This window comes from Notolabrus celidotus, chromosome 17 (genome assembly GCF_009762535.1).
Source record: "Notolabrus celidotus isolate fNotCel1 chromosome 17, fNotCel1.pri, whole genome shotgun sequence".
Taxonomy (NCBI): domain Eukaryota; kingdom Metazoa; phylum Chordata; class Actinopteri; order Labriformes; family Labridae; genus Notolabrus; species Notolabrus celidotus.
This window is the reverse complement of record NC_048288.1, coordinates 5,069,512-5,095,650: the sequence shown is the minus strand read 5'-3', so window position 1 is coordinate 5,095,650 and position 26,139 is coordinate 5,069,512. Positions and strand designations below refer to the sequence as shown.

General features: G+C 40.7%; 2 protein-coding genes across 9 annotated transcripts in view; one reads left to right on the top strand and one right to left on the bottom strand.

Moving 5' to 3' along the window:
* The window catches only part of relch (RAB11 binding and LisH domain, coiled-coil and HEAT repeat containing), a 51,547-nt gene extending 40,995 nt beyond the window's left edge, over positions 1–10,552 (bottom strand). For 2 of the 7 annotated variants that reach the window (XR_004634502.1, XM_034706171.1), the window contains exon 1: positions 10,004–10,552. Coding sequence is in view for 5 of the 7 variants with exons in the window: in XM_034706171.1 (XP_034562062.1) it covers positions 10,004–10,436 (433 nt within the window). In the remaining 2 variants the exon portion in view is untranslated. The remainder of the gene's footprint in view (positions 1–10,003) is intronic. The other 5 variants (XM_034706167.1, XM_034706168.1, XR_004634503.1 and 2 more) reach the window with 4 other exon arrangements.
* Positions 10,553–10,857: 305 nt separating this feature from the next.
* Positions 10,858–26,139, top strand: part of pign (phosphatidylinositol glycan anchor biosynthesis, class N) — a 20,701-nt gene continuing 5,419 nt past the window's right edge. Inside the window, exons 1-23 of one of the 2 annotated variants that reach the window (XM_034706165.1) lie at positions 10,858–11,195; positions 11,563–11,814; positions 11,956–12,077; positions 12,214–12,312; positions 12,481–12,587; positions 12,779–12,903; positions 13,047–13,177; positions 13,268–13,387; positions 13,547–13,587; positions 14,264–14,323; positions 17,107–17,199; positions 17,543–17,598; positions 18,361–18,439; positions 18,782–18,985; positions 19,088–19,227; positions 19,591–19,690; positions 19,839–19,931; positions 21,287–21,378; positions 21,752–21,857; positions 21,944–22,052; positions 23,437–23,539; positions 23,673–23,775; positions 24,168–24,254. In XM_034706165.1, the coding sequence (XP_034562056.1) occupies positions 11,588–11,814; positions 11,956–12,077; positions 12,214–12,312; positions 12,481–12,587; positions 12,779–12,903; positions 13,047–13,177; positions 13,268–13,387; positions 13,547–13,587; positions 14,264–14,323; positions 17,107–17,199; positions 17,543–17,598; positions 18,361–18,439; positions 18,782–18,985; positions 19,088–19,227; positions 19,591–19,690; positions 19,839–19,931; positions 21,287–21,378; positions 21,752–21,857; positions 21,944–22,052; positions 23,437–23,539; positions 23,673–23,775; positions 24,168–24,254 (2,397 nt within the window). In that variant the 5' untranslated portion in view covers positions 10,858–11,195; positions 11,563–11,587. The remainder of the gene's footprint in view (positions 11,196–11,562; positions 11,815–11,955; positions 12,078–12,213; positions 12,313–12,480; positions 12,588–12,778; positions 12,904–13,046; positions 13,178–13,267; positions 13,388–13,546; positions 13,588–14,263; positions 14,324–17,106; positions 17,200–17,542; positions 17,599–18,360; positions 18,440–18,781; positions 18,986–19,087; positions 19,228–19,590; positions 19,691–19,838; positions 19,932–21,286; positions 21,379–21,751; positions 21,858–21,943; positions 22,053–23,436; positions 23,540–23,672; positions 23,776–24,167; positions 24,255–26,139) is intronic. The other variant, XM_034706166.1, reaches the window with a different exon arrangement.

Below are 26,139 nucleotides of genomic sequence, written 5' to 3'. Positions count from 1 at the left end.
AGTAGAAGGTCAGGGTGAACGCAGAGTGAAGTACAATCTGACCCGTATGGGATCCTGGAGATGAGCACTGATACTGATGTTGGAAAGACAAATTCCTCTATGCTGATGTGGCAGAAACTTAAAGGGTCTTTTTTTTATGTGAAATGCCCCTTTAATGTGCACTAAAGTACTTTAAAACCAATATCAAATATTTTGTCCTGAATAAACGACTTTATAAAACAACATTCAGCATTGTTCTACAACATTACCAAATCTGGAGGGTTCAATGTCTGTTTGGTTGCAATGATCAGTGTTGGAGTTAGAGTAAATAACAGAGCTGATCAAACTTTGTAAAGAGACTGTCACTTTTTCTTGCATTGTATGATGTATTAAAAGAAAGTATTGGATGAGCAGTAACATGTTCATTTAGTGTGAAGTCGACTCTCTTTAAAGTTACAGCTCTGCTTTGCAGAGTCAAGGAGCAGTGACCGAGTCACATCTATGAATAAATCATTGTTGTTAGACTAAAGTGGACGTATTGATCTTGAATTTGACACCAGATTAAAACACAGCTTCTGATTTGGACCTTTGACTTTAGGTCACATGAAATAAAAACATTATTTAAATAGAAGAATCAATTCTTCCTCATTTAGCTGACATCTTTCTGTGACCTGAATTATATCTACCCCAGACCTGAGAGAACTGCGGGGGTGTGATTATGATCGTCAATATTCATTTTCATTTTCATCACAGACTTCTATTTCTATTTGATAAATGTCCTTGGAGTAGAATATTTTATATCACTCAACAGATGATGTATCTTTCATATGTTTCAAAAGAAAGAAAATATAAAAGTGACTCAAATATTCACTGAACTAATGTTAAAATAAATAAAAGGAGAAACAAGTTGAAAGAGCTCAGAAACTAAGTGTCTTCTTTCTGTTATGTGTTTAAAGCAAGCGGCATCCTCAGGTCTCAAAATATGAAGTCAATGTGGAAGTGTTAAACTGTAGTTCATCAAGGAAACCACACACACACCCATTCAAAGAAGACGATCTTTACAGCAGAAATAAACATGTTTACAGCCTGGCTCAAAAAACAAGTTCGGTCTGAAGAGCTCATGTCTCTATCAGCACACACTGTCTGGGGGGGTTGAATTTTTTCATAATGCAACAGACAGTGCAGAAGATATTAAGATTATGAGTTTTGCCCAAATAAGGGCATGGCTGACTTGACTGACAGGTGGGAACCATAGACTGTAAATAAAAATGGACAGCGTTGCTCCGCCTCTTCCCGTTGTACAGTTCTGAAGCCAAAAAATCCCTCTCCTGGGCGCCGCCATTGTGCAGCCAGAGCCTGTGAAGCCTTTGTAATAAGCTCCGCCCTACAGCGTAGCGTCACAAGACGCTGTGTGCCCTTTGAAGTTTCGTTCTACGGCGGCTGTGAATCAAAGGAAACCCGAAAGTAAAACCCCGTTTTTTAAACTCTAATAACTAACGAAAAAGAAACTTTTCAGAAAAAAGAGGCCTTGGACACAAAACAGTCAAATAATAACTACATATCACCACAGCATACGGATGTGAGAAACATTTGTACCATGTGTATTTATTTTTTAAAGTTTGACTGCTCCCCCATTCAAATGAATGGGGGAGACAGATTTTTTGACCTATACTGCAGCCAGCCACCAGGGGGCAGACACACTGCTGAAAGCTTCACCACCAGGGCCGTATCCGGCACGCTTGGCGGGAACACTGTAGTTGTTGGCGAGGAGGCTCAAGCCCCGCCTCTTTACGTCACACTAAGTTAGGTTGAGTTCAGAAGTTCCAATGTGGAACCACCGCCAACCATCAACTTCAAAACAGCGCTTCAGAAACAGATGTGTGACGTCACGGAGACTACATCCATTATCTATACAGTCTATGATTTAAAGGTACAGTGCGTAGAAATGGGAATATTCAGTGAGATCTAGAGGTCAGACTCCAGACTGAAACTCTCCCTTGCTCCCACCTCCTGTTGGTGAAGCGTGATAAGTATGATCCTCCATTTGTCAAAAAATGTCAATCAATACTGATTATTTTGTGCACAACAATCACTCTTCTTTTTTGTCTTCCGACCGGAGCATTTTGCACGGCCACTTATTTAATACCAAAATGCATATGTTACTAGTTTGTCCGTTCTGTGCTTCAGCAGAAACATGGCGATGCAAGATGGCGGCATTCGTTTTTAAGTAAACAAAAACAAGACGTTTTTAAATGAATGTGATTTCACACTAATTTAATCATACTCATGAATATTATACTCCATTTCTACAAAGTCTATTCTGCTAAATGCTGTTAAATACTACACTGCACCTTCATGGTGTAGTATGTTTGTACTGTGTGTATCTGTGTCACATGTGAAAACCATGAAGCCCTGCAAACACACACACTCTGAGTCCTGTGAGTAGACAGAGAGAGGGGATGTGGCTGTATTCATGTGTGTGTCTTTGTTCTCATTCTGTCATGCTGATGCCAAGTTAACCCCCTCCTCCTGTGGAGACGGTTTCCCCATCCTCACTTCCGCTCAATGTGTGACTATGCTTGCTGCAAGTGGTTGCAATCTACTTGGTGAATGTGCAGGTTATAAGGTGTTTTATGCATGTGTGTGTCTGACAATGAAAAAGAACCTGTAATTCCACAGTGTGGGAGCTCTGCACAGATGCTTTGTGTGTGTGTGAGCCTGATTTGCAGAAAGCAGCAGTTCTTCCTGGCTGACCTTTCAGCTGGGAGCCTGAGGCGAGCGTTGTCTGGGCTGTGATAGATCTGACACTTAATACTGTCACCACGTCACTGCACTCCTGCTGGGGCAGGTGGAGCTGCACACACAGGCATGAACCCATGCTCAGTCTCTGGGCTAGGTTCTTTCCTACACGAGTGTCACCCCTTCACATCTAATCAAACTCTACAAATGAGCCTCTGTCTGTGTGCCAAGCAGGACGCCTCTTTGTCTCTCTGCTGGTGTAAACTGAAAATAATAATCCTGCAAAGAACAACTGGGATGCCAGAGAGAGCTGTTTGGGGAAAGGGGGGAAGGAAAGACAAATATGAGGAAGGGAAGGTTTTCTACTTTGAAAAGAAGAAACAAAGCAGGTAAACTGAAGACAAGGAGGGAAAGTGATTTAGTCCAGGAACAAAGAGATATATTTTAAAAGAGCTGATCCAAATAAGAGACAAAAGAAGATGGATGCTGGAGAGGTAGCCAAAAAGCTCTTTATATAAATGGGAAGGATGTTTTGGCGAGACTGTCAGCTCTTTAGAAAACATCCACAGGATGAGACAATGAGGTAAAATGATGAAGGAGGTGGAGGGAAGCTGGGAAACATTCGATTCAGTCACAACCATAGACTGTATGATAAATGGACGTGGTATCAGTGGCGTCACCATAGACTGTAAATAAAAATGGACAGTGTTGCTCCGCCTCTTCCAGTTTTACGATTCTGAAGCCAAAAAATCCCTCTCCTGGGCGCAGGCATTGTGCAGCCAGAGTCTGTGAAGCCACTGTAACAAGCTCCGCCCTACAGCGTAGCGTCACAAGACGCTGTGTGTCCTTTGAAGTTTCACTCTACGGCGGCTGTCAATCAAAAGAAACAGGAAGTAAAACCCTGTTTTTTAAACTCTAATAACTAACTACATATCACCACAGCATACGGATGTGATAAACATTCGTACGACGTGTATTTATTTTTTAAAGTTTGACTGCTCCCCGATTCAAATGATTGGGGGAGACGGATTTTTTGACCTATACTGCAGCCAGCCACCAGGGGGCAGACACACTGCTGGAAGCTTCACCACCAGGGAGAGGATCCAGCTCGCTTGGGTGTCACACGTCTGTTTCTGAAGCGCTGTTTTTGAAGCTGATCGTCAGCGGAAGCCATATTGGAAATGCTGAACTCAACCTAACTTATGTCAAGGTAGTTTAATTCTGCTGCAAAGATCGTCTTCTTTGAATGGGTGTGTATGTGGTTTCTGGTTTTTCTGCAGCCAGCCTCTAGTGGACGCTCGATGAATTGCAGTTTATAACACTTCTGCATGTTGCCTCTCTGAGGTGTTCCAGAACTACATGTAGTGCTATTACATTTTTAAAAGCAAACTCAAGACCGACTGTTTTAGTCTCACTTTTAACAGAGTTTTATTTCATCTTACTTTATTTATTTATTTATTTATTATCTATTTCAAATTTTAGTCACTTTTTTTAAGAATAGCATCCTATTTTCTTTTACTGGTTTAATATTTTAGTGTTTTATTATCTTATTAATATATTTTATTTTGGTGAGATTCATTTCCTGTGTTGAGTCTTAACATCTTATGTTTCCTCCAGTGTTTCCTCATTAAGATATCATGACAGTCTTTCCTCAGTTCATCAGCAATTTATTTTATTTCATTTTTTATTATTTGTGCATATATCATGTTCTTACGGATGGGGGGGTCTTGTCTTTTTTATATATATATTTTTAATTTATTCTATTTTAATTACATGTACATGCTGAACATACATTTTATGTACAGCACTTAAGTGTTACAATGTCTATAATGAAAAGCGCTTTACAGATAAAGTCTGATTGATTGATTGATTGATTGATTGATTGATTGAAGGAGACTTCTGAATCTCCATCAGAGGATTGTTCAGGTGTTGTTAGCCTCATCTCTGCAGCAGGATCAGCAGCAGTCTGTGGTGCACCTGGATGCTGTTGTAGCATCTTCACTGATTTGTCACAGGGGAGCACAAAAACAGAGGATGCAAACAACCTGAGCAAGAACAATCACGTGAAAGTGAGCTTTCTGGAGGCACACATTATAGATTACAAATTGTCCTGAGACTGAACATCACACACATTTCTTATATGTTGCAGCTGACCGTCAACCTGGTATGCTTCTCTTTTCATGCTACCTTTAAAGTCCTCCTATCATATGAGCAAAAGACCAGCCGACCGCCTGACCAGCCGATGACGGGTGGAGAATCCCTTGTGCTCTCCTGCTGCAAATTAGCGAGGTGGTGAGAGATGCCATGCTGTGTGGCTCGGAGCAACAGCTGCAGAGCAAGCTGTTTGTAATGCTGTCACTTTCCACACACACACACACACACACACACTGCAATCAACTGCAGTCATTGGCTGTGAGTTTAAGATGATCGCAGCACTTATCCCTCTGGTTGGACGGCTGAATGCAGCGTGCTGTGAGTAAATGTTAAAGGGATTCAAGAGAATTCAAACCCTTCCCTATCTGCAATTAAACCAACAATAATGGGCTTGGCAGAGTCCAGCTACTTAAACAATCATCACACTCAGCTGATCATGTATTCCTTCTTCTGTCATGCTTTCTGACTAGCTGCTGGACCAGTTGTGTAACGTCAACATGTGTGACATCATTAAAAACACAGAGCACCCTTTGAACACCTTTGGCCCACAGGAATGATGTCAAGTTTACTCCAATGGGATAAACGTATATCTTAGATGTAGAGCTGGGCGATATTGAAAAAGAAATGATCAGGATAAAATATTTCAAGTCATTATTTCAGTTCAATTCAAAGTCAGATTCTTGCTCCTGAGTGAAAGTTGAAGACGGTTTGTTAGCTTGTGTCTGGATTTAGTTTTCTGATGAGCTTCTTGAATCCATCATTTCTGACGGTGCTAACAGGAAGCAGGTCGTTAGTTTAAATTTAGATTTTTGTTGTTTTAGTTTGTAGATTCTTATTTTTCTCAGATAATTTCTATAATTTGATTTTAATTTACAACAAAGAACTATCAGATTGTATTCTGTGTATCAGTTTAGTAGAGTGTTGTATTGAGTTGTGCTCTCCCCTTCAAGGTTACTAAGGGTTACGGGCAGAGTGATGTTGATTCCTGCAGTGCAGTGCAGTGAACGCATCTTCCTTTACCCACATCCTGAAAGTATATTTAACGAAGTGTAGTTCATAGTTAGCACAGAGTCGACACAGTGTCAGACTAACGACTCTGCTTTGAGTTGGTAGGTTTTGAGTATGGATGCATAATATTATCGGTACGTTATCGGTATCAGCCGATATTGGCTTAAAAATGAATGATATATAATAAACCGATAAAATAATGGGCTGCTGCACACATGTTGGGCTCATGTTTTAAGTTAAATTTGAATTTGAGCAGCAGTCTGTAAGGCACATCTAGCTGACTCATTTAGGCACATTTACTGTCAAATAGTAAGCCATTTTATTTCATTTGGGTTTAATTGCTGTACAGTTGCACTTTTCACATGTTCCCTGTGAACAGAGGTTAGAGTTACTCACTATTTCAAATGTGAAATTGGCCAAATTTGCCCTGGTTGTGGGTTTTGTTATGATTGTCTCAGGGAGAGCATTATCCAAGTTCTAAGTAGGATGTATCTTTCTGTATGAATTTTGTTTGAAAGCAATTGTCATAGATAAATATGCAGTTTGAAGTATTAAGTATTTTTCTGATTTTGCACAAGAAATGATTATAACATAAGAAATGTGATAAGACTATCACCATAATACTGTACGCTAATTCCAATACTGAAGAGAATTGATGATGTCTGCAATTAGGTGTGCGAAAAAAAATATCTGTATCGGTAATCGGCTAAATTAGTTGTAAAATATCGGCATATCGGACATCGGCAAAAAAAACAATATCGTGCATCTCTAGTTTTGAGTATTCTTCAGTGTCGCTGTCGCTCGTTTCAGCTGTGTTTACATTCCGCTCCAAAAGTATTTAAGCCCCGCCTACCTCTCACCCTGCGACATGATTCGCTGTTGAATGCTGTCTTCTTCTTCTGTTGAATGTTGGGTGGTAACTACAAGCGTGCCGGATACGGCCCTGGTGGTAAGGCTTTCAGCAGTGTGTCTGCCCCCTGGTGGCTGGCTGCAGTATAGGTCAAAAAATCCGTCTCCCCCATTCATTTGAATGGGGGAGCAGTCAAACTTTAAAAAATAAATACACGTCGTACGAATGTTTCTCACATCCGTATGCCTTGGTTATATGTAGTTAGTATTTGACTGTTTTGTGCTCAAGGCCTCTTTTTTCTGAAAAGTTTCTTTTTCGTTAGTTATTAGAGGTTAAAAAACGGGGTTTTACTTCCGGGTTTCCTTTGATTCACAGCCGCCGTAGAACGAAACTTCAGAGGGCACATAGCGTCTTGTGACGTTACGCTGTAGGGCGGAGCTTATTACAAAGGCTTCACAGGCTCTGGCTGCACAATGGCGGCGCCCAGGAGAGGGATTTTTTGGCTTCAGAACTGTACAACGGGAAGAGGCGGAGCAACGCTGTCCATTTTTATTTACAGTCTATGGGTAACTAGCGTTTAAGGCACATTAGCGCCCCCTCCCTTTCCAGTGGTTGGGGGGGGTAATTACAGGTTTAAATATATCAAATTTGTATTGCATGTTTGTTATATTCATATTGAGAAAAATCATATTAGTTATCAAATTATCGCCCAGCTCTACTCAGATGTTTACTTTGTGCAGCAGTGCTTAGAGTTATAATCACAAGCAGCATAATGAGTGTGTTATTATTGTCGAAATTAAAGAACAAACAAGTTATCTACACTGCAGGGCTCCTGATCAGTACACCAGCCTGCACACAAACAACTCAACTGCACCTTTTGTTCTTCAGACAAGAGCTACAAGATCAATGCAGTCATCACATGACATGCTAAGAAAAGTAGCATTGTCTTAGTCCAAGTCCTTCACTTTCCCCTTCATCAGCTGCTTCATGTCCACCCTGTGTTTACCCTTTAAAATCAGCCTGACTCTCCTCCTTCACTTTGACTTCTGTTTGTCTTCTTGTAAGTTTCTCGACGGGGGAGCTGTCAATTCCTGTCATGCTTCTTTGGAGACATCACTAAACATTTATTCTGTTAGCACCATGCTTTACACTGCTCAGGGGTTTGTTTGATAAAGCGACCACTGGACCTTCACACGGCACAGTTAGCTTTTTAGTCTACAAGTATTTAATTCCACAGGACGGGGTTTCTCACTGACAGACACTGAATCTGACCGTTTGGCATCTGTCGTGTAGACTCGCCCAGACTCACACCCAAGACGACACAACGGTCTCCAGAGACATCAGGTCGTTGCCCGTCACTGCTGCATGTAACTGAATAAAACATATATTCTACTTCTAGAACAACAAACTCTTCTTAACCTGCATTCATTTATATTCTCTGAAGCACTGAGCTGGAAAAGCACCAGGTGCTTACACCATGAAAACTCATCGTCTGGCCTCAGTGCCCAGTCTGCACCAAAAACAGGAATCCTGAAGTGATGAGAAGAACCCCTTGTTTAATGAAAACAATGACACTGCTCATAAATGATCATTCATGGAAAGAAATACCAAACCATGTGTTTTTCTAATGTTATCAAAGGAAGATTCAGTTTGCATTGAATCAGAATCAATTTGCCTCCAAGAAGTCAAAAGTTCCTCCTGCTAGCGTGTCTCTGATCCCTCAAAAGATAAGTTGGGTGTGTAACAATCTATTTGGGTCAGTGACATTGTTCTCATCCTCTCTCTCTCCCTGATCTAAGATAAAGACTGTAGATAGATAAGACTGATCATATCACTGCTCAGAGAATCCAAAGCTGAAACTCTCCTGTTAAAACCTAAGAGGACAAGTTAAAAGAAAAGTGCAGACATGGACATTTCCCAACACAACTTCCAAATCACTCATCCACTTCATCCACTAATGCTCTCATTCCTCCATGCTCAGTCAAAACCCCATCTCGGTGTAGTCCTTTAGAGCTCTCTTAGCTAATGTATAGCTTACAGACCTGAGGGAGCTTTACAGAGCTTTACATGTCTCTGTTAAGAGTAAATAAGTTTGCTCCACTCACCCAGAATCAAACTGGGCCACAAGAAAGGGTTTCTTCATGGCTTAGTCCCCTCTGGAACAAGTGGAGTCAAAGTAATATCACCCCTGCTGCTCAGCAGCATGCTTTATTGATTTGTGGCTTGGACTGTCACTATGGTTACTATTTGCATGGCATGTTTGTTTAGAGTAAGGACTTTTCCACCACCCTGAACTGCTGCATGTTAGTCCATGAGAGATATGGACAGGGGTGACTCTGAAAGAAAAGTAGTAGTGTTTAATATCCCTTCCTTGCATTGTGAAATTTAATAAACCCAGTATTTTAATGTGAGATGATCCTGGTCCAAAGTTTTTTTTTTTGTTTGTTTTTTTTCTTCTTTCTCTCTCTACTTTAATTTATTTATCATTATTATTGTTCTTATTATTATTGTTATTTTACTTGTTCCTTCTCTTACCCACTCAGTTTTGAACTGACAACTTTCCAATTGCTACTATCATATTATTATATATTGTGTTAATTGTATTATTATTATTATTATTATTATTATTATTATTATTATTATCTTACAGCAGTCATCTGAACTTGGTTGAAATGCCTTCAACTCTCTACCAGTATACTTTCTATTGGTTTTCTGCTGTTCCATGTCATGTGTTGTGTACAACTTATTAACTGTCCTTTTGCATATTTGTCAATCACGAAAATCACTATATATGTTATATATATATATATAAAGGATGCATACTGCCCATCTGTAGCCTGTTGTCTGACCTCTCACCCCCCACTGATCAGACTAAAAGGTAAACAAGCTTTTTCCTACAGGGATCAATTACACTGATCATAGGTGTGTCTCACCAACACACATCCATCACATCCAACGTGATAATGTGTTATAACCCAGACATTCCTATCACCCCTACATCACATTATCTGATTCTGTGATGCTCTCGTTGACTGCAGGGGAGGAAACACTGCTGACCCACTAAACAGCCTGTTGGCTGCGGGCCTTGGACTCGGAGAGCAGGTGCAGCAGAAGCAGCAGGAGCGGATCTCTCATGATCGATCAAACCTTCGGCTTCAAGCTAACGCGAGCTAGCTAGCAGGCTGACTGTGTAATGCAGCGTTTGGACAGAGCTAACACAGCTGACAGCCGGCTACGTGACTGGTACTGTCAGCAGCACACAACAACACTTACTCAGAGGTCCTCCAGGTCCGAGCACCTGGTCTTTGGCAGGCGGGGTGCCGCTCTGTCGCTCGAAGTTGCCCGGGTTGGAGAAATAATCCCTCAGTCTCGGGAGCTCCCTGCCCGCCTCCAGCAGCTCAGTGTGAAGCTCCAGGGCCGTGAGGACATACTGGTCCCGTAAGAGCTGAGCTGCTATCACGTCCACAGAGACCCGGGTCTCAGCGCTGCCTGCCATAGCGGAGGATGCAGAGACCGAGACCGCGGTGCCCTCCCCGCTCGGGCTGGTCCGGGTGCTGGACAGCAGGAGCGTCGGAGGCTCGGCGTTACCTAGCGGCGGCCCGGGCGCCCCGTCACTCGGGCTCCTCTCTGTGTCAAGTGTTTCATTCGGTCGCCGTTCAGCCTCTTCTTCAGAGTCACTGAGATTAAACGGGTTCACAGACGCCATGTTTGAAATATAAAGATATTCAGCACTAGCTAGCTAAGCTAATCTGACCCGTTTCTTCCTGAATGGAGAGCTAGCTGCTGTTTGGTAGGTTTGACAAGAGGGAAGGAATGCAGAGATGTGATTGGTCGAACGTAAGCGACGTTATCCTTAAGCCCGCCTCTTTTATGGGATACACGGAAGTGATTGGATGAGGGAGGGACAGAAGGGAAAACTGGGCAGGGCACATTTGACAGCGGAACCAGTATGACAGAAAATGTTATATCTAAAAACAACGAGCTGTGAAAATGACACTCTCATGAAAAACCACCATCTGACACATGGTCACATAATAAGTCACCTTTACTCAAAAGCTTTTTAAAACGAAAATCTTGTGAGGAATGTATCGCTGGGGGAAAAAATATCGACTACAATACCCACAATTCAGCTGTGAAATGCACGCACGTCAACGTAAGACGTCAGAGTCAATACACGGAAGTAGATGTTCATGGTACCTGAATTTCTTGTAATCTGCTTACAGTGAGGGACAGTTGGTTTGTAAACGGACGCTCTTTAAGACTTCGTTGATCTGTTTTCGCACGCAAAGGTCTTCATCTGTCGGGGACTGTGGATATATATAGTCGGCTCTTATACGAAGATAAATGGAAGCTAAATCAGGTTAATTGGTGAAGTTGCACTTGTTAGATCTGCTCTCTCATTCATTCATCACTAAGCCTGTGTTCCCAGTGTTGTATGGGCTGGTCCCTGTGTCGTTACATACAAGTAAGTCTCTATTTTTGCTTTGTATGAAGATTAAACTGATTGTCTCTTTCACTGCAATATTTAAAATGCTTGTGATGTACCACTTAAATGTAAAGAGATACCAATTAAAGTCATTATTTACTAATGGCATATGGTCACCCAAGGATTACCCCCTACCCTTAATTAAGCAGTCTATACACGGCGCACACTTTGGCTTAACCAGTTTACATTACACTTAACCTTTCTAACACATCCTCCTCTGTTTAACCTAAACCTTTAACTATGAATTAAAAGCTGTTAGACTGTAAAGTTTGTTTATAATTAATGTACCTATTTTCATTCTGTTTATTGATATCAGTCTTTACTTCTCCCCCTGATTGCTCTGCAGACCCAGCCCGGTGTCGGCATCCAAAATGCGGGTGATCACCTTCTTTGTGGTCGGACTGACCGTCCACGTGGTTTTCTTCATCTCCATCTTTGACATCTACTTCACCTCTCCTCTGGTCCATGGGATGACACCCCAGGCCACACCCCTGGCTCCTCCTGCCTCTAGGCTAGTGTTGTTGGTGGCTGATGGCCTCAGGGCAGACAGTTTCTACACACTCCTCCAAAATGGCTCATCCAGGGCCCCGTACTTGAGGTGAGGAAGCGGACGCAGAGTAAAGAGCTGTAATGTGGTGTGTCTGTTTGCATTAGGTAAACTTTGTCTTTTTTTAGGTTCTGTGAATATCAGTAGAGTAAATAATGTTTGTGTGTGCTCGTCTCTTCTTCTCCATATCAGGACTATAATAGAAGAGAGAGGTACCTGGGGTGTATCACACACACGTGTACCCACTGAGACTCGCCCCGGGCATGTCGCTCTCATCGCTGGCTTCTATGAGGATGTTAGTGCCGTTGCTAAAGGTAGCTGTGCATCTGTGCATGAGAGTTAATGTACGACTGCTTGACATTTATGTACCTGTTTGTATACATGTGTCTGTGTGACCACTGATAGGTCTTTTTTAAATGAAGGTGCACTGACCTTTCTTGTGTTCTTCAGGGTGGAAGGAGAACCCCGTAGAGTTTGACTCTGTGTTTAATGAGAGCAGATACGCCTGGTGCTGGGGCAGCCCTGATATTCTGCCTATGTTTTCCAAAGGTACAGAAGTGAACAGAAGCTCTCACACGTACACAACATCACACCAAGCAAGTTATCACAAAGGCAGAAGTTCACAAAGAGACTGCATCATTAATCTGACATCTAGACACACTGACTTTAATCCCATCCCGTTATGTTAACATGATATTTCATCTAATCATCATCCAGGTGCCAGTGGAGACCACATGTATACCCACGCATACCCACCAGGGGAAGAGGACTTTGCTTCCACAGACGCCTCCAGGCTGGACACCTGGGTGTTCACTCAAGTCAAAGTATGGTTGTGGAATTAAGAGCATTAATATTGAATTCTGTGATTAAAAGGCTTTATATAGACAGCTGAGAAGGTCATAAAAATGTTTTAATGTAATCCCCAAATATCTAACTGTAAATAATGGAATATATAATCATAACTGCAGCACATTTCTGTGTTGAATTAATGTTTGTTTTTCTCTCTGTGTGCTAGTCTTTCTTTCAGGCAGCCAAATCGAACTCCAGTCTGAGGGACAGTCTGCTGAAGGATAAGAATGTCCTCTTTCTGCATCTCTTGGGCATCGACACAAATGGACATGCTCATAGACCAATGTCTAAGTAAGAGATATGTTATTGTGATTTCTTATTTGACCTTTTTTTTTCACTGTTTCCTTTGTCAAAGTTTTCATCAACATCAAGTGATATCAACATATTTTTACAAACTTAAGTAGAACTAAATGCATCCTCTGTCTTCTCTTCAGGGAATACCTTGACAACATTGGTCTAGTAGACACTGGTGTGGCTGAGATGGAGTCTATAATAGAGGATTTTTTTGGTAATGACGGCAAAACAGCGTACGTGTTCACCTCTGATCACGGGATGACAAACTGGGGTAAGATTCTCGAGTGTGTGCCAGTTTACTCATTGCAACTAAAAAAAAAAATTGGTTAATTGATCTTTCTATTTCTACATGTGTACCTAGGCTCACATGGTGCAGGCCACCCCTCTGAGACCCTCACCCCTTTAGTGGCGTGGGGAGCCGGTGTTAACAGTGCCCAGAGAGTCACTGAACCACAACCCTATAAAGACGGCTACCTACAAGGTGCTAAACCATTATAAGCTATCTGCTTACATGCCTCTAATTTTGTATTTAAGCTTTAGATCCAGACCCATGTTTGCGTTATTTATAGAGTGGAATTCTGTATTTTAACACTGTGTTTCATTTTCTGTCGTCCTTATTTATCCTCACTGTTTTCGTCAGATTGGACTCTGGAGCATGTTAAAAGAGTTGATGTTAATCAGGTAAGACCAATGGCCATGGCACTTGTTAATAATGTCACTGCTTTTAACATTAAAAGTAGAAAGTAAAAGTATTGATTATAAAAGAACTACAGGCAGTGAAGTGATGTTTTGAACAGAGTTTTATTCTTATGACAGTTTTATTTCACCTTACTTTATTTATTTATCTAGTTCAAATTTTAGTCACTTTTTATTATATTTTATTTATTTAGTTATTTTAAGTATAACATCTTATTTTCTGTTAATGGTTTGATACTTTAGTGTTTTATTATCGTAGAAATGTATTTTATTTTGGTGAGTTTAATTTCCTGTGTTGAGTTTTAACATCATATTTTACCTCCAGTGTTTCCTCATTAAGATATCATGAGAGCGTTTCATCAGTTCGTTCAGCAACTTCTTTTTTATTTTTCATTTATTTATTTTGTTTTTATTGTTATTATTATTATCATCATCATTATTATTATTATTATTGTTGTTGCATATATTGCGTTCTTAACTTTAGGATTGTGGGGTGGGTTATTTTTATTTTTATATATTTCTTAAATTTTCTTTATTTTTTTTCTTTATTCTATTTTAAGTTGTTTTTATGTACGGCACTTTATGTTACAATGTCATTGTATGAAAAGTGCTTTGAAAAGTCTGATTGATTGATGTGCTTTTTATTTCACTGTTTCTGCAGGGGGACATTGCTGCGCTGATGTCCTCTCTCATCGGTGTACCATTTCCTCTGAACTCTGTGGTAAGTCTATATAAATAATTAATTCTGTCCAATACTCTGATCAGTTATATCGTAAATATCAATGATTGCCAAACTGGGGGGCGGGACACTAGGGGAAAGGGCCTGGAGTCATAAGTGTGGGGTGTGTTAGGGGTTGAATAAAAACACACTTCTACTAAAGCATCGGCAATTTTGTAAAAGTAGTTCCAGGTTAACGTCAGGCTGACCATGAATCTACACTAAATGCCACGACTGCTGAAAAAAGACAATCAATTATGTGGAGTCTTGCCTTTGGCTTCACCTCCACCAACCACACATAAAATATCTGGATGTCCCATGTTGCAGTGTTACGCTTCGTTGTTTCTTTTTGCTTAATTGGCTTGTTGGTTCAGCTTTATGTTAAACACTGAAGTTGCAGTTTGCACATATTGTTCCAAATAATAATAATAATAATAATAATAATAATAATAATAATAATAATAATAATAATAATAATAATAATGGGCTGCACGGTGGTGCAGTGGGTAGCGCTGTTGCCTCACAGCTAGAAGGTTCATGGTTCGAATCCCCGGCCCGGCGGCGGAGGTGCCTTTCTGTGTGGAGTTTGCATGTTCTCCCCGTGAATGCGTGGGTTCTCTCTGGGTTCTCCGGCTTCCTCCCACAATCCAAAAACATGCTCAGGTTGATTGATCACTCTAAATTGCCCGTAGGTGTGAGTGTGTGCATGAATGGTTGTCTGTCTCTGTGTGTTAGCCCTGTGATAGGTTGGCGACCTGTTCAGGGTGTACCCTGCCTTCCGCCCGAAGCCAGCTGAGATAGGCTCCAGCCACCCGTGACCCCTAACGGGATAAGCGGTCAAGATAATGGATGGATGGATAATAATAATAATAATAATAGTAATAATAATAATAATAATAATTGATCAGATTTGTATAGCGCTTTACTTGGTACTCAAAGTTGCTTTACAGAAAAATAAATAAAGCAAAGAAAATAAAGCAGAACAAAGACAGAGTCAGGGCTGGAGTAGAGGTTATGTGTTGTATGCTTTTTTGAGCAGGAAGGTCTTGAGGTGGTTTTTAAACGAGTGAAGTGAGTCAGAGTTGCTGATGTGTGATGGGAGAGAGTTCCAAAGTGTTGGGGCGGCGATGTGCAAAGGCTCTGTCCCCCAAGGTGCGGTGGACTTGGTGACAGGGGACAGGAGGTTGGCATCTGATGATCTGAGGCGGCGAGATGGGGAGTGGCGTTTGAGGAGGTCGGTCAGGTATGAGAGGGCGAGGTTATTGCGGGCTTTGTAGGTGAGGAGCAGGATCCTGAAGTGCTGTATGGGCAGCCAGTGGAGGTGCTGAAGGATGGGTGTGATGTGGGCTCTGGAGCTTAACTGGGCAGCTGAGTTCTGGACATATTGGAGTTTTTGGAGGTCAGTGGAGGGAAGGCCGTAGAGGATGCTGTTACAATAGTTGAGTCTGGAGGTTCTAAAGATGCCAGAAGTTGTGAGTAAAGCATGTGTCTGATAGTGTTATATAAGCTAATGTGTGTAAGGAAGACAAGCCGACCTTTTCATACAAAACATGAGGAACAGCTTCTTTCCTGAGACTGTAAGACTGCTGAACTCTGGTGCTTTGTAGTCTCGGCCTCTCCCAGCCATACAGACTCTGACATGAACAGTACAATAAAATGGACTACCTCAAAACTTGCTCACTGTACATTTGCACATTCAATTGCACTATGCACAATATTTATATTTGTATTTATATTTTTACATTTATTACTATGTCTTCCCTTAATTGTATGTTCTTTTTTTGGCTTAATACGGGACCTGAGAAACGAAATTTTGTTCCATATCATGTGACAGCTTGTATTGGTATGACAATGAAAAACCTTGAATCCTTGAATAGTGAAGTGTGCAAAATCCTAAACCAGAAACAAAGCGCAATGCATCATGGGACACTAAGTCCATCATTTTCAGAGAGGCTGAAGCATGCATATATTTATCAATCACTAACAGATCAAAAGGTTGCTAGAATAAAAAAAAAAACAGAAGAAAAACAGCATTTGTTTCTGTAAAAGAAACCCTCAGTTTTTTTATTAGACTCAATGTGACAATTAAAAGACAGATTTTCATCAAAGAGAAACCCAAATATTGTAATCTTTGGACACATTCAATCACCTCATTTGTAAAAGTAAATCACATTAGTCTTGTTGGCATTTAAAACTGGACTTAGTTTACAAAGATTCATCTGGACTATCAGCAGCTTGTAGGTTGTTAATGGCACTTGATAAGGACAAAGCTGAAGTGTATAAAATGATAAAATGTATAAAAATGGAACTTTGCATCTATGACATTTTTACGTAAATTACTGATATATAGATAACATGTCTTTATTTTATTTGAATTTTATTTAACCAGGAAAAACCTCATTGAGATTAAAAATCTCTTATACAAGTGTGTCCTGGCCAAGATCATCAGCAGCAGCAGCAGCAGCACATTCCAACAAAGTTACAGACAAACAACACAAAATTCTAAAACATGACAACATATCATGGATGAAATGACAGAAGTCATCAGTCAAAGCAACTACAAGCTGATGCAGCTTCCTCCAATCTGCTTTTAAAGAGACAAGCTCACTCAAACCCAAACTCTCCTGCAGCAGGTCCCGGACAGCAAGAGCAGCATATCTAAAACTCTTTATTCCCACACTCCTATAACAATTCTAGTCTTACTGTTTTGAAATATGATCTAGTAGAAATGATGTCCATGCATATAAATATTGTGTTTTGGTTGTGTGTGTTTCATGTCTCCTCAGGGTGTGTTGCCTCTTCTATACCTCAACAATAGTGACCAGTTCAAGGCAGAGAGCATGTTCACTAATGCTATTCAGATACTGGAGCAGTTCAAGGTAGGACAGCATGCTGCTCTGTTACTAAAGACACTCATGTTCCGTTATAAGGACCAATCACTCGTCACCTTATTGTCAAACTTGATTGATATAAGATCATTCGTTTTCTTGTCTTTAATTCGTCACAAAGTTATCAGTTTAATTCAGCTTAAATTCTACTGATGTGATGACATTTAGAGATTTTTCTGGCCCTATATTTTTATTTTAAATAATAGCTTTGATATTAGAATTTGAAATGACTCAGAGTTATAAGTTGTGCTCAGGCTGGTGCTTCACATGCCGTGTTATAGAGAAATAAGGCTGTATGAGTCTGTGGTGACAGAGGTATTGATGTTTTTTTCAGGTGAAAATGACCCAGAAACAAGAGACAACATTGTCTTTCCTCTTCACCCCGTACCAGTAAGTATGAGTACTAAGGTCTGACATGTAATGACAATTCAATTCAATTCAATTCAATTCAATTTAATTCAATTCAAAACACTTTATTTATCCCCAGGGGTAATTAAAAGGACAGAGAGCAGTGGTATAAGAACACGGTTAGGTCAATAACTGCACAGCAGCAATATATACATAATCACGTTCACACAAACATACATACATCCTGAATATATAAATTAAAAATTAAAATTAAAAAGAAGTGTGGAGAATAAGCCGTGGTTGTGGTTGGATAGAGAATAAATTAACTGAGGAAAACATCTATCAACAGATAGAATAAGGGAGTAATATTGTTTAAAAGCAAGCTTTAAAAACAAGTAAAAAATACTTTAAAATCAATTCTAAAAGAAACAGGGAGATAGTGCAGAGTTTTTAAAAGAGGAGTTATGTGATCTGGTTTCTTTTTCCTAGTTAAAACTCTGGAAGCAGCATTTTGAACAAGCTGCAGTTTCTTTAGAGATTTTTTGGGCAAGTTACAAAAAAAGGTAAAAAGGCAGTTACAGTAGTCGATGTGGCTTGATGTTTTTTGAGGCAGGATTTGAAACTTGGAAGACATTCAGAGATGTTCTGAGTTAGAGTATTAATCGGGTGTCTGATGAAGAATTCTGTTGTTGGCCTCAAGAATTAGGAAAGACTTTGCGTTGTTTGTAATGTACACATGTAAGATCGTATTGAAATGCAATGCCACACATATTCTCTTTATTTTCTGTCTCTCTGTTTACACAGACAACTCACCGAGTCCAAACAAGCAGAGTTCATCCACAAGGCCAGAATACTGATTCAGCTGGAGAAGTACGGAGACGCTGTGAGTGTTTGGAGAGGTTTACAGCAGTCTGCAGCTAAAAGGAAGATAAACAGTGTTGAGTTAAAGCAAAGCTTCAGATTCATTGTTGAGACTTTGATTAGTGAAGCTGCTTTTGAAATTTGGTGTGTACAAATGCAGGGCTGAGGGTGTGTTACTGAATTGTGTTGCAATATAACAAAGCAAACAGCTGTGTGTAATATTCAGCTGATGTTGCAGCAGAAGTGAGTCACTTCTTACTGATACTGTACATTCGACACTGATTCATCCACTTTGAGCTTTATCTATTACATTCTTACTTTAGCTCACGCCCCACATCAAATCCTCTCTTCCGTGTCTCTCCAGATCTCTCTGTGTCAGTCTCTCATCTCTCACGCTCTGGACGGCCTGGTCTACTACCACAACTACGACCGCTTCTTCCTGGGTTGCAGCGTGGTTCTGGGCTTTGTAGGCTGGACCTCCTATGTCGTCCTTGTCATATTGAAGACTCACGCCAGCCTTGACAGACATCCCAGCCTCCTCAAACAGGTCGGGGGCGGGGCATACTCTGTAATACCCATTCCTCTGACTCTCTAAATCCACCCAAACCAGATCACAGAACTTGATTTTCTCGCTTAGTTACATTTCAGTATTGCGACTTTATGTTTGCAGATTCCAGACCGTACCCTGGTGAGGCTGTGTGTTAGTGTGACCGTGGTGATCACTGTGTTTCTGCTGATCCAAAGGAGCCCTGTTACTTACTACATATACTGCCTGCTGCCTGTCCCTGTGTGGTACTCTGTTCTCAAAGAGTGAGTAACACACATAAGAGAAGATGCTGAATAGATAACAACATGAAACATATCTACACACACACACACAATACAATGCAACAAGTGGAATGTGTATGCATCCTGAAAGATGGAGCAAATCCCACACTCAGGCACAATGTAGATCCAACAATCAGTGCATGAAGCTGGTTTCATTGTGTTAAATTCCCCTCCCTCGTTGTTCATACGTGTCTGTGGCGGCTGCAGTGAAGTGTTAATTAGATCCTTTGAACTGCCGTTGTATTCATTCATGTGTCCTTTGTGCAAATTGATGAAAGATGGTCTTTGCGGTTTCCTTTCCCCTTTTATCTCAGAAAAATAACCTCATTTATGATCCATTTTTAGGTGTGGGACTCTGACAGATCTGATCCGCTCGGCTCCCTCTCTGCCTTTGTGGAAATGTTTCTGTTACTTTGTGCTGGTGGCTTTTGGAATTGAGCTCCTGGTAAGAGATGTAATGTACAGAGAGATGTATTTACTTGACTGCTAACACACAGTGTGTATTGCAGGTTGTTGACTATCTGTAGTGCTCATCATGAACAGTATGAGGTTTCTCTGTAGTCTGGATGACAGTTGAGCTCTGTTGCCCCCAGGTGGTGAGCTTCTTTCATCGTGCCATGCTGACGCTTGGCCTTGCTTCCCTCTCTCTCTGGCCCTTCGTGTCGGGTCTCTTTGGCACTGCAAAGGTAATGATTTCACAGGATGTCGCTCTTAAAGTCACAAAACACCAGGATTTCATTTTTGATATGGAAATAAAACTGAATACAAGGAAGTAAATTGTTAACTCACGGCAATGTAACACAACAGCATGCCTCCTTGATTGAGCTGTTGATTTAAGGATGTCAGCTGAAGTCAGTGACCTCAATCAAGACCTTATGACATTCCTTTATTCCTTTATTCAGATCCATATAAAACAAACATAACATACAAAATATACATGAAATACAAAAACAGAAAATACCACAACCATTTCAAAGAATACACATAATGGATGTAATGTACATGTTCCCCTGAATTAATATCAGTAAACATCACATAACAGCACATCTAATGAAGATCAATCATACGTGTTCACTGAAATTTATTAATGTTAGGGTTAATGTTAAATAATAATAATAGTAATAATACTAAAGTTTATTTATGAAGCACTTATCATAACAGACGTTACAAAGTGCTTTACATCATAAAAACCCACAATAAAACAAAACAAAAACAAAGCACAAATAGAGCTAGCAAGACAAATCAAGAGGAACAGTTGAATAAAAGAGTAAAAGAGAAACTACTAAAAGCAAGTAAAACAATAAAACATTAAAAATCTGTTAATAAATAAAACACAACGAGTGAATAAAAGAAACCAATGAATAAAAGTAGATTAAAAATAAATGTAGCATCTTGGATAAAAAGATATTACAAGAAGGCCTTTCGATAAAAATGCGTTTTCAGCTGATTTAAAAGAAGATACTGATGCAGCTTGCCTGAGATCCTCAGGCAGGTTGTTTCACAGTCACGGAGCCTGCACAGCAAATGCCCGGTCACCCTTCTACTTTGTGACGGGAACTTTAAGAAGGTTCCTGCCTGAGGATCTGAGGCTATGCCCGGGCTGGTAGGGTGAAGAGTTCCTTTAAGAGTCTTTTAAAACTGGCCTTACTGGGTGCTTCAGTTATGATAACTGGTAAATTATTCCACATTGTGATGACTCTATACATACTTTCTTTACATTTCTTTATTTATGTGAAATTAATATTTTCTGTATATTTCTGGAGGTATTCTGATGACTAAAACCTCTGCCTAAATTTATTCTATAACACCTACATGACCAAATCTGACATTATTTGACATATTATTACATATTCTTCTCTACATTGATCTGTTTCCTTTATATGCTCATGTTAGATTCCTACAATAATATAAAGACAATCATAAGAATCAGTATTATTGAACACAAATGGATGAATTCATGTTGTATTGTACTTCACTTTTTCCTTCTCCCCCTCTCACACATTAACTACATGCTCTTCTCTGTTCTCCCCCCCCTGTGTAGTTCCGTTCACTGAGCTGGTTTCTGGGGTGTCTGTGTCTGGCTGCATTTCCCCTGATGCCTGTGGTAGGCAGAGAGCCCAACATACATCTGGTGTGAGTGTTTCCTCCATTTGCGTGCATTTATCAGAAAGTTTACCACAGCAACACAACACAAAACCCAGATTTGGGTTATAACCAATAAATAGTCTATTTATCCACCCTTAGAGAAACATATTCCCTCATAGAGTAGTGAGATTGAAAATGTTTCACTCCTTGACTTTTTATTTGGACCCTGGCTAAATGCACATGAATGCTTTAGCTTAGCAGGACTCTATAACAAGCAAACTGACTGTAATATGTGATTAACCACAAAGAAGTTTCATGATATGTGTTAAAAAGATTTTTAAAGCTGTGACATTTAAAAAAAGTGAAGCCCTATAACAAGTCTAAAATTAAAAGATGTCACACTGTTTCTTTCCTTCTTCAGGACCTGCGCTGGTGTGCTCTCTCTCTTCACATCAGCTTGTTTCCTCTGGTCCTCACGGCACAGAACACCGCTGCACCTCAGTGACAGGCAGCAGTTTGTAACACAGGTAACTACAGCACATCTCATGAGTGTGTATGTGTGTGTGTGTGTTTGGGACTGTAATAATATTAACTTACTAATCACACTCAACAGATGATCCACGTGGCAGTGTGTGCATACGTGCCATCCCTGACACACTCCAGCCTGCAGCAGAAACAGGGCCTGCCTCTTCTTAATCAGATCATCAGCTGGACCACACTCGGTAGGTCTGAGTGATACCATTCACCACAACATGGAGAGATTACACTCAAATAAAATAATCATTTATGTTCTTTTTTTCCACAAAAGTCACATATTTAAGACATAAATCACATTTTTGGGAATGTGCCCACCTCTTCTAAATATCCTACCTTACAGAGGAGGAACTTTAGATCCTGTTACACAATTTATATCATACGTCCCTGTACAATATAACACATTTTTAAAATGTCATTTTTTTGTTGGTGTTTTTAGCAAAGAGAAGAATTAGGCTTATTACATGAAAAAAAAAACATTTGTAACTTGACAAACCACAAAACATCTGCAACAAAAATCAGCCCACCTTTATCAGTGACACTGTTCTTTTATTTTTTCTTCCTTGAAAACTCTTTTTAGCTTTTTATCATGTTGGAAAGTTGCTTTTTAATCAATCAATCAACCTTTATTCATACATCACCAAATCACGACAGATCTTAACTGTAGACTTTTTCCAAACAGAGCAGGTCTAGACCGTACTCTATGTTCTATTATTAACAAAGACCCAACATCAAGACAGGATCAGATCCAGTCCCATCTTACAGACAGGACTCAGTCTGATCTCATCTTAATCCACCATGAGCAGAGCACTTTGCAACATTTAGCAAGTTACAGTGGCAAGGACAAACTTCCTTTAACAGGCAGAAACCTCCAGCAGGACCAGACTCATGTTAGACACACATCTGCTGAGACTGAGTTGGGGTTGGAAAGAGGGATAGAGGCAGCTTCTGCAGATTGAGGGTTGTCTTTTGCGGGTACCTTGAAAAGGACATGGTTAGCACTATGCAGTCAGTGTCTCTGCTGAACATGTTGGATCATCACATCCAGATAAATTCATTTTGGACTCCCAAAGAGGTTGACTCTATGAGATGTGAGGCTCTGATACAAATGTGTAAACCTTGTGCAAAGTCAGACACTCATGTGAATTCACATACTGAGTCTTCTGCAAAATTTCTTCCTCACTTTTTATAGTCTGACTCTTTTTTTCTTAAGTTCTATTTTTGGGGCTTTTACACCTTTTATTGATAGAGGAGAGGACAGTGGATAGTGCAGGAAACCAGGAGAGAGTGGGGGAATGACACATGGGACACAACCCGGTCGGCCTACTATATGGGCACGCGACTTAACCCTTAGGCCAAGTCTGCTCCCAGTCCTTTTTTGATTCTAGCATGTTGCATTGATCAGAATCGCTCTGAGTTCCTGCGCTCAGATTTTGTTTCATGAACGATTTCTTCAATGGAACCAGCCTGTTTATACATACACTCCATGTTTAAAATCAAGTATTGCCTATCCCCGAAACAATCTGATTAATTTGAGTGATATTTCATCTCCATGTCTTTCCGTTCCTCCAGCATCTTCTTTGCTCGTTCCTTTGTTGAGCTCAACGCGTATCTTCCACCGCCTCCTCAGCATATTCCTGTCTCTCACCGCCACATATCTGCTGCTCAGCACTGGGTAAGACCAAAATTTCAGACACACGTAATGTAGCTGCTCTAACACCTCACATTATGTCTAATGTAGCGTTCCATGATCACAGCAACACTTCAAGCAGAGCAAATTTCTAACGTAAGTGTTTTCTGTCACCCAGGTCAGAAGCCTTGTTCCCCCCTGTGTTATCATGGTTGATGTTTGTTTGGATCAACATTGAACAGGAAGCCATGCTCGCTCAGGGTGTTTCTGGCAGACAAGAGGTGTGTGTCCAAACTTAGATTTGGTATTGCAGTAAACTGTAGACTGCATGACTGATCAGGATGTAAATTTTAATAGACAAATACGTGTCTACTGTCCTGTGGTAGTTCTGGTAATTTCCCCGTCCTCATTATGAGTTCTGTAACGGTCTGTTTGATCTGGTTCAGACATACTTTCAGTTCTTATAGATTGACTTTAAAATAAAAAACAGAAGTGAAATAACATCTACTGTTCCCTCCTTTAGAGCACATTTAAAATCAAACGCATAATTCAAACTATTCTAACAATCTGTAATCTGTACAGTGGTTTGGCCTAAGCCCAACATGACATACCATTCACTCATTAAGAATTATCATGTCTGGTTCTGTGCAGTCACACACTCTCTCTCTTTCAGCTCTCAACCATTGACTTCTCTGCAAACATCGACATCACAAAGATCCGACAGCTGAAGCTGGATGACATCAGACGATCTTATTTTTTTGTATCCATTTTCAGAGGGTTTGCAAGAGTAGCATCAGATCAAGCTCATGAAAAACCAAAACATTCAATTATCTATCAATCAATCAATCAATCAATCCATCAACCCATCAATCAATCAATCCATCAATCCATCAATCCATCAATCCATCAATCAATCAATCAATCAATCAATCTTTATTTGTATAGCGCCAAATCACAACAAACGTTATCTCAAGACGCTTTTACAAACATAGGAGGTCTAGACCACTCTATGTCAAATTATGAACAGAGACCCAACTTCAAGACAGGGTAAGACTCAGTCTGACCTCACCTTAATCCATCATGAGCATTGCACATCGCAGTATTTAGCTAGTTACAGTGGTGAGGACAAACTTCCTTTTAACAGGCAGAAACCTCAGGCAGAACCAGACTCATGTTAGACAGCCATCATGCCTCGACCGAGTTGGATCTGGAAAGACAGATAGAGGAGAGTAAGAGAGAGAAGTGATAGTGTTGAGACGAGTCGTAGAAGCTGTTGCCACTGGAGTCCAGCACGTCCGTATCAGCTGGAGTCCAGATCGTCCGCAGCAGGAGGACGTCTACAGCAGCTCAGAGGAATCTACGAGACAATGGAGCTAAGGGACTCCAGAAAGGTCTATGGTTAGTAACTTTAATGGGACAGGCAGAGTTAAAGTAAGTGATGAAGGGGTTGGGGGGAAGGGGGTGAGCTAGGATCCCAGTGTGTCAGTGTGCCAGTTTCCCCGGCAGTCTAGGCCTATAGCAGCATGACAAAAGCTGGTCCAAGCCTGATCCAGCTCTAACTATAAGCTTTGTCAAAAAGGAAAGTTTTAAGCCATCCATTAATCCATCAATCCATCAATCCATCAATCCATCAATCCATCAATCCATCAATCCATCAATCCATCAATCCATCAATCCAATCCAATCAATCCAATGAAGCGCCAAATCATAACAAGCGTTATCTCAAGATGCTTTGACAAACAGAGCAGGTCTACACCACTCTATGTCAAATTATGAACAGAGACCCAACACCAAGACAGGATAAGACTAAGTCGGACCCCACCTAATCCACCATGAGCATTGCACCTCGCAGTATTTAGCTAGTTACAGCAGCAAGGAAAAACTTCCTTCAACAGGCAGAAACCTCGAGCAGAACCAGACTCATGTTAGACAGACATCTGCTGAGACTGAGTTGGGTCTGGAAAGAGGGATAGAGGAGAATAGGAGAGAGAGGGAGCGGTGATAGTGATGAGATGACAGGGTTCCCACGCGTCCTGGAAAACCTGGAAAACCTGGAAAACAGTTGACCAGTTTTCCAGTACTGGAAAACACCTTGAAAATGGGAGAAAAAGCAGTATCAGTATCAGCAGCAGGACGTCTACGGCAGCTCAGAGGTACCTAAGAGACAAGGGAGCTCAGGGACTCCAGATAGGTCTATGGTGAATAACTTTCAATGGGACAGGAAGAGTTAAAGTAAGTGAGGGGGTTGGGGGCGAAGGGGGCAAGACAGGATCCCAGTGTGTCAGTTCCCCAGGAAGTCTAAGCCTTTAGCAGCATAACTAAGAGCTGGTCCAAGCCTGATCCAGCTCTAACTATAAGCTTTATCAAAAAGGAAAGTTTGAAGCCTACTCTTAAAAGTAGAGAGGGTGTCTGCCTCTTGGACCCTGACTGGTAGATGATTCCAAAGGAGAGGGGCCTGATAACTAAAGGCTCTACCTCCCATACTACTTTTAGAGACTTTAGGTACGACCAGCAGGCCTGCATGCTGGGAGGGTAGTGTAGGGCAGTATGAGCTCTTTAAGATAACTAACCAGTTTAAGTTTGTTAGGAAGTTTATTTTGGTTGTTGTTATTTAATGACAGAACTTTCCTTTACTTATAACGTCC